The sequence below is a fragment of the Panthera tigris genome, chromosome F3 (assembly GCF_018350195.1).
Source record: "Panthera tigris isolate Pti1 chromosome F3, P.tigris_Pti1_mat1.1, whole genome shotgun sequence".
NCBI classification, from domain to species: Eukaryota; Metazoa; Chordata; class Mammalia; order Carnivora; family Felidae; genus Panthera; species Panthera tigris.
The window spans coordinates 37278244-37291454 of record NC_056678.1 but is presented as its reverse complement, the minus strand read 5'-3'; the positions used below and the strand labels follow the sequence as shown (position 1 = coordinate 37291454).

The 13211-nt window shown below is 36.6% G+C and overlaps 1 protein-coding gene across 2 annotated transcripts in view; it reads right to left on the bottom strand.

The window, feature by feature from the left end:
• The window catches only part of NEK7 (NIMA related kinase 7), a 160510-nt gene that overhangs the window by 61228 nt on the left and 86071 nt on the right, over window positions 1-13211 (bottom strand). For both annotated transcript variants that reach the window (XM_042976374.1, XM_042976377.1), the window contains exon 3: window positions 11429-11569. In XM_042976374.1, the coding sequence (XP_042832308.1) occupies window positions 11429-11569 (141 nt within the window). The remainder of the gene's footprint in view (window positions 1-11428; window positions 11570-13211) is intronic.

The window sequence follows — 13211 nt, the reverse complement described above, 5'->3', positions numbered from 1 at the left end:
AGAAAATACAGAATATGGGGGAATAAATACAACTTATAAGAGGAAATGTTTGCTTACTATCATTTTTAACATCCAAACATGCATGTAGTTCTAATTTTCCCTTAAGTAAAAAAAATTAAGGAAAATATAAATAAAAATTTTAAACAAAAAATTGGCAAAATCACTTTCTTAAAGAATTTTAGCTTGTGCTCACTCTTCCATTTCTTGTACAAATGTATGTGTGTTTTAGATAGTGAAAACAGAGGCAGTATGCATTATATATGCTTTTTCACCTGACTTACAGCAAAATACTTCTCATATTTCTACATAGTCTTCAACTTTATTTATTTTTATTTATTTATTTTCTAATGAAAAGTTTTAATATCAAATTTATGTTTTTCAAGTTTTAATGTGAAATAGCTAAGAACTGCACTACACATAAAGACAATTAACATAAATAAATTGGCTCATTCTTGCTTTCTTTCATTCACAAAACTGTGTTGTCAACTTACTAGATTTTACCGTGGATACAAACAAGAAAACAAGTTTGCAGTCCTAAAGATGCACACTGCCAGATGCAGAATGCAACCTGGAACAAAGGAAATGAACACACAATCTACTCAGCACTACTTGTACAAAGTGATGTGAGACCCTCAAGGGGATGGAGTATGTCTGGCAGGGATTATATGTGCAGGAAAGCAGAATACTTCAGAAAGGTTTCTTATAGACAGACTTCAAGCTGTATTACAAAGCTGTAATCATCAAGACAGTATGGTACTGGCACAAGAATAGACACTCAGATCAATGGAACAGAATAGAGAACCCAGAAATGGACCCACAAACGTATGGCTAACTAATCTTTGACAAAGCAAGAAAGAATATCCAATGAAATAAAGACAGTCTCTTCAGCAAGTGGTGCTGGGAAAACTGGACAGCGACATGCAGAAAAATGAACCTGGACCACTTTCTTATACCATACACAAAAATAAACTCAAAATGGATGAAAGGCCTAAATATAAGACAGGAAGCCACCAAAATCCTCGAGGAGAAAGCAGACAAAAACCTCTTTGACCCTGGCTGCAGCAACTTCTTATTCAACACATCACCAGAAGGAAGGGAAACAAAAGCAAAAATAAACCACTGGGACCTTATCAAAATAAAAAGCTTCTGCACCACGAAGGGAACAATCAGCAAAACTAAAAGGCAACCAACGGAATGGGAGAAGATATCTGCAAACCACATATCAGATAAAGGGTTAGTATCCAAAATCTATAGAGAACTTATCAAACTCGACACCCAAAAAACAAATAATCCAGTGAAGAAATGGGCAAAAGACATGAATAGACACTTCTCCGAAGAAGACATCCAGATGGCCAACCAACACATGAAAACCAACACATATGACTTCACCATATGAGGACTTTAAGATACAAAACAGATGAACATAAGGGAAGGGAAGCAAAAATAATATAAAAACAGGGAGGGAGAGAAAACATAAGAGACTCTTAAACATGGAGAACAAACAGAGGGTTACTGGAAGGGTTGTGGCAAGGAGGGGATGGGGTAAATGGGTAAGGGGCATTAAGGAATCTACTCCTGAAATCATTGTTGCACTATATGATAACTTACTTGAATGTAAATTGAAAAAAAAAATAAATTAAATTAAAAAATAATAAAATATATTTTTTTAAAAAAAGAAAGATTTCTTATAGAAATAAGTAAAATCAAAAGTTCATTACTTTTGCTTCATTAAATTGCTTCATACTTAGCAATTTCTTCTTTTTAATTAATTTATTTTTGAGCGAGAAAGAGAGAGGGAGAGCAAGCTAGTGGGGGAGGGGCAAAGAGGAAGGGAGAGAAAGAATCCTAAGCAGGCTCCAAGCTGTCAGCACAGAGCCCTACATGGGGCTCGATCCCACAAACCATGAGATCACGACCTGAGCTGAAATCAAGGGTTGGACACTTAACCAAATGAGCCACCCAAGCATCTCTACACTCAGCAATTTCATATAAAAAGGCACACATTCCTCAAATTGCCAAATGATGGCAGAAAAATTGATATTACTTATGTAACAAGTTAAATAATAAATATTAATGTAAACAAAATTTTGAACTTGATATTAGTATAGTTATGAAATATACACAGAGAGACTATTTATGGTTAAAAATCAAAATGGCAAGAGAAATAACTGATTCTCACCAAATCATGAATGCTAATGCCATTCTTAGGACCTCCTAGTCACAATGGACTTGATATAATTGAAAGAAATGCAGGGAAATACAAAATGTTAAATGTCTTAGATTTTAAAGGAATTCCTGAAAACTTTTTTTTTTAATGAAAAAGAGAAAGGTTCATTCTGGTACTAGTAATTAAAATGAAGAAAATCATAAACTTGGAGACATGTATAAATCTAACCTCCCAATAATCAATGTATCTATGATGGGAAAAATACTTAAAAGGCAAAGCTAGTGAATGAGATGAGAAAAAGATGTGTCCAAGTGCTTTAGGAAACTCCAAATAGACACAACATAGCAAGATGGAAGTGTGCTCCACAGAAATCATGAATTTCTAATTCAAATTATAACTAATTTAGTACTACAAATTAACTTTTATTTTTAACTGAATTTTCAATAATATCAAAGTCTTTCCTTATTCACTGAGAGATAAGCATGGCTGGCACATTTGAGGCAAAACTAAAATCTGAACCAAATACATTTATAAATACATTTAATCAGAAATTCATTAGTATCTTATCTTTCTTTTTCTCTCAGCCAGCAAGCCAAGACAAAAATAAAAACTGGAGATTTAGATCAAATCATTCCCAGACATAGATTCAAGACTGTCTGATTTCATGAGCAAGAAAAGACAACACACAAGGAAAAACAAAATCTAGAGTTTGTAAAAATAGCTTTCATAGGATATTTACAAGCTTTGCTCCAGAAGCCATCTTTTTGAGCTCTACTCAAGTTTCTTTGGGTTTTTAGTACACTTGGTAAGAGCAAAGTTACTAACAGTGTTTAGGCAAGTACTGGCTAATAAATTCTCAGTACTTTCTGAATCATTTTTAAAAGTTTTCTTTTGTCATCTTCAAATTTTGCCAAAAATTCCTCATGACTGATGAAACTGAAAAGGATAACACCGGATATCTTTAAGAGGAAAAAGAGGACCTTCAAGTAACTTAACAGAAATGTCCTTGAAAAGGCATATGTCAATTTGTTAGGGAAAAAAAAAAAAAAAAACACTTAAAATGTAGCAATGAAAGTACTTAAAAATTATATACTAAGGAAGCTTGAAAAACCTGGTATATCTCACTTTAAATAGATATTACATAAATAAAAATCTTACCCAAATATTCCCTAGGCCTCCCCAGCTTTATAGAGCATGACTAAATGAACTGAACTGTCCCTAAATTGAGTCACTGTACTCCATATGACAAAACTTCAGTCACCCCTGGATTATGCCTTTCTTCATCCCAGTGTTCTTGCCTTCTTTACCTGGTGCCATAGTGATGCTTCCATCCCTTATTCCAACTGACCAGTGGCTGTACAGACCATTCCCTAACCATTGTTGGAGTGAGGGGAGAGGAGCTTTAAGGAATATTTTTATTATCAGCCTGTACATTTCTGGTTCTCTTACTTGTTTACTGGTAGGCAGACTTTCCCTTCCAGAGCCGGTCTCTCTTATTTGAAGGTGTACAAAGGTACATTGGAAGCTGTGAATGAGAATGTGGCTACAGGAGAACCGAAGGATCCAAAATTATAACTGTGGAAAGTGCCCCATAAAGGGTTAGGAAAAGAAAAGCCATTGAAAGGGACAGAAAAGGGATACCTGGAGAGGGAGGAGAATCAAGATTGTGTAATCGCAGGGTGCTTGGGTAGCTCAGACTTTCCCTTCCAGAGCCTGTCTCTCTTATTTGAAGGGGTAGAGGATGAGTGGGGGGTGGGGGTGGGAGAGTAAAACAATCCACAGCACGAGGGCTGTGAACTCTCTAGATATAAACCACAATCATTGAACAAGTTAACGTCCAAATAATTAAGGTCTCTACCACCAGCACTTCCCTGACTAAACACAGAGGCACTTAAAGGGTGGAGAGATTGGGATGGAGGAGGAGGGGCAAAGCATTAAGCAAGGTGAGTGCAGGAAGAGTTCTACACTGATGCCAGAAACTTGCTCTCTTTATAACACCAAGGCCTAGGATCTAGCTTCTGTCATCCTTTCTCTCTTAATGCATCAACATGTTTGAACTGCAAATTATAAGACAGGCCTCAATTTCTTTCTTGTGGATTCCTTAAGGTCCTGGCAAATGGTGGTATAGAACTAGACACCTGTGAGTGTCACTAATTACTCTTTGACTATTAAAAACTTTTGTTTCCAAAGAAATGCCTTTTAACTCAACAGGCTAGCAGTGATCCAACCTCGAGGAGTCCATCAGGAAGCCCTGTTTGATAGGTTTCCTCAAAATTAAAAACAAAAACAAAACAAAACAAAACTCTAAAAATTATCACAGGAAATTCACTTTTATTCTAATATTATTCTAAATTATTCTAAATTTATTCTGAGACTAAAGCTCAGCAAAACTTAGTCAGGGCCTGTATAGATTAAGAAGCTACCCTACGAAGGTATGTTGGAAGCTGTGAATGAGAATGTGGCTATAGAAGAACCAAAGGATCCAAAATTATAACTGTGCCCCATAAAGAGTTAGGAAAAGAAAAGCCATTGAAGGGGACAGAAAAGGGATACCCAGAGAGGGAGAAGAATCAAGAGTGTGTAATCCCAGGGGTGCCTGGGTGGCTCAGTTAAGCATCCAACTTCGGCTCAGGTCATGATCTCATGTCCATTGCTTGGTACCATGTTGACTCTTTTGAGACCATGCCTCACTCCATGGCACTCAGTCAGCCCTCTCGGTCCATCGCTTACCCTGCACTTACCTTACTCCTTCTGTAGTTAAATTCCCACTTCTCTTCCATCCCCTGTTTCCAACAAAAGTTGTTCTTTGACCTCATCTTGATTACCATGCATTCATCATTTCATTTTCTTCAGACCTCTTATTCAAGGTCTGATCTCAGTTGTTAACTCTCTTGGACCTTTGTCAGCTATTTGAGCAATACAGATGCCTCCACTTTAGAATCTCTCTCTGTCTTGCTAATTCCCAGTCATGGTTAATTTCCACTGTGTATGACTTCATTTCTCTATTCACATGTTATCATTGTTCCATGTCCCATGGCATGGAAGGGTTCAGGGTATTTCTTGGAGTTTTGCTTGGAGTTCCCCTTACTCTTGGACATGTTGTACTCTCTTACACTTCCCATTTGAATGCATTTTAAGCACAGTATAGGAAGAACCACAGATCAGCAGATACGCGATTACAATGTCCACAGTGGAAGTTAAAAATGACTACTCGGAAGCTGCTGCCTCTTGGTGTATGCACTTGGTGTATTTTCCACCATGCTCGGTGGAAAATGCCATCTCCTGTTTGACACAAAGTCTTTGCTGTCTGCTTTGCTTTCACAAACTGCATAGCTGTTCTAATTCATCTGGTCTTAACTCTACCTGTGCGCTGGATGGATTTTTCATCTCTGCTTCCTTTGAGGCTTTTTTTTACCAGTTGCCCCATTTCTCCCCAAACAGCCTTCCTTCTCTGCCTGTAATAGCATCCTTTGACTTTCATACTGACACCTGTGTAGAATAATCTGTTGCTTCAACACCTGCAGCTTCTTAAAACTCACCTCTTGTGTCTTCTGGGAGTACACACTCTTATATATATATATACATATATATATATATATATATATATATGTATATATATATATGTATATATATATGTATATATATATATATATTTTTTTTTTAATGTTTGCTTATTTTTGAGAAAAACACAGACAGAGTGCAAGTGGGGGAGGGGCAGAGAGATGGAGATACAGAATCGGAAGCAGGCTCCAGTCTCTGAGCTGTCAGCACAGAGCCTGATGCGTCATTTCCTTCTTACCTATAATTATTTGCCTTACTGTCTATCCACCCCCTCTCAACAAAAATGTTGAACTCAGCTGTATCCCACTGTCAAATCCAGTGCCTGCCATATAGTAAGTCCTTGATAAATATTAAATGAGCATATCAAAAGTCTTCAACAGCATAAATAAAAAGTTACTTCAACTATATATATTCACTAGGCTTGGCCAGTAGAAGAGTTTATCATTTAAAAATTTTAAGATAAACCCATACAATCAAAACTTGGGTTAGCACAATAACAACCCTGAGACACCATAAGATGCTAAAGAAAAAACACTGTGAAACATCAAAAAAGGACAAAGAACTAAATTATTTCATCGATGTCCATTATCTCATTTAAATATTTCAATGTTGATAATCTATTTATGCCACGTATGGTAATTCATTATAACTCCAAAATGTTGTTAACTAGAATGCCTTATTCTCTAAACTTTCAAGAAAACTAAAAATCTGCTCTTTTTCTTATATGCCTTTTTCTCACTTGCAAGTACAAATAAATAAAAATAAGAAGCTTTCATTTTTAAGATAAAAGCTTGTGTCTCCTTAACAAGTAAACACATCAATTATTAAATTATTCTTCAATTTAAAAAAATATATAGATTATTCTTACAAATACTTTCCAATTTTCATTTGTTCAAATAACTATTGGAAGGTTCACAGGAAATCCAAAGAGATTAAATAACGAAGCTGATAAAAGCTGCAGGAAATTCAGTAATCACAGTGAATACTGAAAGAGACTGAATATATAGTTGTAGAGATTATGAATGCATTATAATCAGTATGCATTATGGAAGAAGTTATCATTGTTCACAAATTTCTAAATGCAAGTAATCCCAACTTCTAATTACGTGAAAACATACAGAACCTAGAAACTAAAATTGACATATGTTAAAAAAAAAAAAAGTTATGTTCATCAATATACTTTAAAAAGTGATATTCTTGATGAATGCTTTATAATAATAATCAAATATAAATACAGCAGTAAATATCAAAGAGTATTTGTCCCTTCAAGAAGTTGTTTTGAGATCACTTGGATCAAAAGGGTAAATTTGAACAAAACATATTATCACCTTATCTTTGTAAGTACCACACAAAAGTACTTTCCATTCATTCTAATGAATGTCAATGACAATGGATGTCCCACAGAAAAACAGCGTTATCTGGACATAAAACTTAAGAGTAAGCAAAGAGAACTTAAGCACTAACAAACCAAGGATCAAAATGTTTCACCTACTATTAGAAAATTAGGGTAACAAAAAATCAAAGGACTGAGACACAGTAAGACCCAAAATTCATACTACAGTACTATCGTAAGACTAGTAAAATAAAAATCAATTCCAATTACATAGCTCTAATCAATGAACTAAGAAGCATGATATAGAGATTTCATGTACCAGATCAAAACAATTCTTTTGATAGTCTCCCAACACAAAGAACTGAGGTTCTGAGACCCAGCTCACAGCCTCTATGAAGACTTTTCCCAACCTCCTCTCACCCATGTTCTTGGAGGCTGCTCCCATGCCGGTGCCTATCCTGTGACTTCAGATTGGTCTCTGTTGCACTTCTATTCGAATCCCATGACTCCCGTTATTTATCTTAAATTCCCAAGGCCTTCCCCCCTGTCCACCGAACACTAGGTGATCAATATATCAACAGTAGGTGGACTGAGTGAATGAGCAATAGTGAGGGAAGCGGCAAAGAAAGGAAACAGCAAGAGACGGAAGCCATCTCGGCAGATGGAATTGCAAAAAAGTCACATCAGTTAAGGCACCATCTTAATTTTGGCCAATGAATCATGATGGGATATGAGTACATTTTCAAAAAGATTGGTAAATGTTGTCATATACTGTTGGCTCTCAGATCTCTGATTTCAAAGTCACATGCATTCAGTATACTCTTCTTTCCACACACAGACAACAGGCAAACCTGTAGGAAAGTCACCAGAGGTTAGGACATTGCTTTATTTATTTATTTTTTTTTTTAAGGATTTTGAAAAAGTAAAACTTGGTTATGTGGGACAAAGTAAAGAAATGCTTTGAAAATGAAGCTGATGAAGCCTGGATGGTAACTCTAACGTGTCTCCTTAACGATTTATAAGCAGAAAAGTGAATTATAAAAGCGAGCACAGTATTCAGGAAGGGTTCTAGCAGAGCTGGGAACAGTAATACAGCTCTTCAGCCAAGTAACCTCACCTCAAAATAACAAGATGCATGAGGAAAGTCAGTATTTGACTATGAAGTTTTTGAGGAGGGCCTAAGAGTCTTCAGAAAGGAAGGCAGTCTGGTTAACAATATTTTAAACATTTTCATTTCAAGCTACAGAGAATTTTTTAAGGAGGGAGCATGGGATTTACTGTTCAGCACAAGTGTAATACATCACCAAAATCAATAACATATCTGAAATGCAAATACATTTCTCCTCACAGAGGCTAAGACACTATTCCCTAATTAAATAAGCGAGGAATATCTTCACGACATCACCTCTGTTCTATAAAGAAGTTACGTTTAAACTAGAAGATGCCACAATATCAACACTTGATAAAGCAGAGACAAACAACATAACCCAAAGGGACAAATGCTAACTCCTCACGGCAGGAGACTGTTGACTGAGGTTTATCACGGTGCAAAATGGGAACAGGTGGAGGGGGCATCTGATACTGAATGGAAATATGATTGCCCATATTAACTCACATCGTCCTTTCAAATTCCTAATCAAAAGAAAAATACAGACAAGAAACAACTCAGATGGCACTGTGAGAGAACTAGAAGAGCTTTTGTTCTTTCCTCCTCTCTCCCTCTTTTCCTCCTTTCTTCCCTCCTTGTCTAAGTATTTTTTATGACGAAATCCTGTGATTTAAAACGCAATCGTTAGAGGTGGAATGGAGCCTTGTCTGTTTTTCTACACTCAGAATCAGTGGGAAGGTGGAGAAGGAGGCCTCCAGGGACCTCCAAATGATTTCTCACTCCATCTATCCTCCGGCCTTCATGGCCTGCGGCATGTCAGCAGCTGTCTTCTTTCCAGTCCATTCTGTGTGTTAAGGTTGTAATTTTATTTTGAAAAGAATGAATTTTGAAGATCGTCCCTCGATTTGAGAATCTGTAGTGAATCCTTACTTTCCTAGTCTTCAAATTCCTGTTCAGTGCTCTCCACAATCTGCTCTCACACTGATAGCCTGGCCCAGGTTCTGATTCTACCCACCGCTCAAATGGACACCTCCATTCTGCAGACTCCTATTTAAATCAGGAATCCATGCCACAGGGTTCACATGTAATTGTTCCACAAAGACTCTTTTTCCTCTGGAGTGCAGGAATAATATGACTACCTTCTCTTTTATTTCTCTCAGTGCCTAGAGTTGCATAGTAGAAATTCAATAAATACATTTTTAAAATGGGTCAGAGTTCTTTTGTAAGGGAATAGTCCTTCCAAAGACATCTGCTTTGTGAACATTAATATCTGCATTCTATATTCTATTTTTCTTAAGCTGTAAGTGGTATATAAAAAGAAAGAACACTCTCATAAGCTACTCTCATAAGCTGCTGGTGAAAGTCAACCCATCCCACTATGGCAAATAACCCGGTATCAACTTAGAGAACCAACCACATGCATTCCCTGTGGCTCGTCATTTCCATTCCCAGGCATACACAAAAGAGAAAGACTGGCATGCGTGTACCAGGAAAGGCTCTTAAGAAAACCACAAAGTATTGTTTATAATAGTAAACAACTTATAAACAACCCAAACAGCAAGCAGCATGTAACAAGAGCAATGGAACATGACATAACAGTCACATGCACCAACAGGTGACAATAGTTATTTAAAGTTCAAAAAATGCAAAGCAAACAATAAATTTATTTAGATATTTATACAGACGTGGGGAAAACTATAAAGAAAAGCAAAGGAATGTTAAAACACAAAATTCCAGATATGGTTACCTCTGAGGGAAGGGAGTAGCAAATCTAGATCAAAAATTTTTTCTAATGTTGTATTTCTTAAGCCAGGTGATGTATACAAGGGCATTTCTATTATTTTTTTATATCTAATATGCGCCACATAACGTCTTCTATAAACATTTAACATTTCCTTAAAAATGTAAGTGAAAACTGCTCATCTCTATAATAGCTGTTGCCAAGTATACTGATCCTTTAAGAAGTTGCAAAAAAGAGGTGCCTGGGTGGCTCAGTCAGCTAAGTGTCCAACTTCAGCTCAGGTCATGATTTCACGGTTCGTGGGTTCGAGCCCCACATCAGGCTCTGTGCTGACAGCTCAGAGCCTGGAGCCTGCTTCAGATTCTGTGTCTCCCTCTCTCTCTGCCCCTCCCCCGCTCATGCTTTCTTTCTCTCTCTCTCTCTCTCTCTCTCTCTCTCAAAATAAATATTTATATATACATACATACATACATATATATATATATATATATATATGTATATACACACACACACATATATATATGTATGTATATGTAAAGAAGTTACAAAGTTACAAAAAAATAATAAGAGGAAACTTTGGTCTCACAGGTCACTACACAGAAAAGATATATCAGGGTTGTGGAATCAAATGGGAAGTCCATGGGCAAGTGTGAACAATAACTACCTTATGTGAAAAATGTGAAGCAAAGCTGAATGATGTCAAACATACTCTAAGGCAGAAAGACAAGTACTGTCTAGACCAGAGGGCAAGTGAAGTTACACTTTCTAGACTCGTTAGGACAAGTGAAACTTCTAGGGCTCTGGCAAGTACATTTCAGTGGAACTAGGACGCTAGACTTAGGGTAGGACTTGTAAGGGGTGCTGGAGCAAGAAAAACGAATCTGAGGGAAACAAGACAAAAAGTCAGGACTGAAGAGCAAAACTGCTTCCAGAATGATACAAACACAAGATGGAAAATTTCAAACAGGTTATCAATCCTCTGTTTGCATCTACTTCATTCTTTTTGTAATTTTCCAGTAAATCAAGCTCACTTCGTTTTTCTTTCATTTACTGCCACTGTGGTTCTCCACATTAATTTAACACCCCACCCTAATCCTGAATGCCACTTACTAACTTCAGGCAATACATTTTGTAAAGTCTACTTTCCTATCGTGAGGCCTATAGCCACAGCCAAGGATGTGACATCTAGTTACATGTCCGGTTAGGAGCAGGTGGTGATAACTCAAATCTGCCTCTTAAAATCTAGAGTTGTAAAAGCTTTTCTAGGATCATTCCAGTCATTACTGAACCTAGGTGAACAAAACCAGCTCAATTTTTAAAGCCTAGAAGTAATATTAAAATTAAAAATTAATTTCTACTGTGTACTACACTCAATTCAAGCTTTTAAAGTATAATTTTTATTCCTTTCTAGCATTCTCAAGACTGTCATTATCCAATCATTTAGGACATACTTTCCTGTATTTATTATTCACATAGTATAATTTTACATTGATTTACATAGAATTAAAATCATCTTACCTGCACTTTTTTTAAAGCTACTGGTACTCCATCCAAGAGACAGGCTGCTCTATAAACTTCACTAAATTGCCCGCGACCAATTTTCTTTTCTATTCGAAAGTTGGCTAATGTATTATAGCCCATATCCGGTCTTAAGGCCTTCTGTAATTAAAAAAATCGGAAAAGTTTTCAATCACACAATAGTCACACAATTATTGATTGTTTTCACATAAGTAGGTAATACCTACGGTAAGCTCGCAGACATCCATTCATTCAACCAGTATTTATTGAGCCCTTCATGCTAGGCACTGTTCTGTGTACTAGAGATACAGTAGCAGACCCAACAGATGATAATCTCTACACTCAAAGAAAAGTTCTGGCAGGGAAGAAAAGTAATAAACAGGGTAAACATAAAAAATATATATATACAGTATGTGAGATAGGAAGGGCAAACAAAAAAAAAATAAACCAAGGAAAAAGGATATGAAGTGTCAGGGAATGAAGATTTTGAAATTTTCGATAGGAACTCTATAAAATTATCTTCAGTTCATAGAATACAAACTTGTCCCACTCAATCTAGTACTCCTTTGACATTTGTTTTCTTTTTCAAAGTATCTTTAACTTGAAACAGAATGTGTACACACACACACACACACACACACACACACACACACACACACACACACTTATTTTGTCCAACCTGCCAACTAAACGCATGAAAATCTGCTGAGCTTCCTGAGAGTTATTGAACTTGTACAAAGAACACTTCCAGTGGCAGGGAATTTACCACCATATCATTACTTTTTTTAAAAACTTTTATTTTTTTTTAGAGTAGTGTTAGGTTCACAGCAATATTATAAGAAAGTTACAGAGATTTCCTCTAGAGCCCCCTGTGCTCCCACATATGCATAGCTTTCCCTAACCCCCACCAGAGTGGTACTTTTGTTACAATTCATGAACCTACACTGACACATCGTTATCACCAAAAGTTCATTAGGGTTCACCCTTGGTGTTGTACATTCTACAGTTTTGGACAAATGTATAATGACATGTATCAAACATTACAGTATCATACAGTATATTTCATGGCCCTAAACATCCTCTCTGTTCCTCCTATTCATCCCTCCCTCCCCATTAACCCCTGGCAGCCACCGATCTTTTTATAGTCTCCACCGCTTTGCTTTTTCCAGAATGTCATACAGGTGAAGTCATTCAGACTGTAACCTTTTCAGACTAGTTTCTTTCACTTGGTACATAATTACATGTTGAAAAAAGATTTTGCTGTTGTTCATGAAAAAGGGTTCTTTTTTTTTAACTAATGTACTAGCTGCTAGGAAAACAGAGATGAACCAGAAATGCTTTCTGCTCTGAAAGGGCTTAGCCAAATGTATGCAAGAGGCTCTGGACTGCTATGAGAGGAATAATTACAGGGTGTTGGGAGGGGAGCACAACTGTCATCCTATTTTGAGACAAAACCCAACTGCTTATAAATTTTATCCAATGATCTAGTGCTTTTGTTCACTTGTTTATTCATGGACTCTTTCACTCATTAAATCAGTCGTGGGGTAAACAGTAATTGAGCATCGATTACAGTCAGACACTGTCTGTTGCTGACGTTGTAACAGGCACCCGAGGAAGACAGCCTTTTAGGCTCCTCATGACACTCCTAATCTATTTTAGCATCTCTACCTATATAACAAAATGAAGAAAATCGTCCAGTTTAACTATCAAATGCCCTATCTCTTCTCTATTTTAGCTAAATACGCATAGGCTTTTCAAGGTTCCTGGATTATTTATTTAAGTA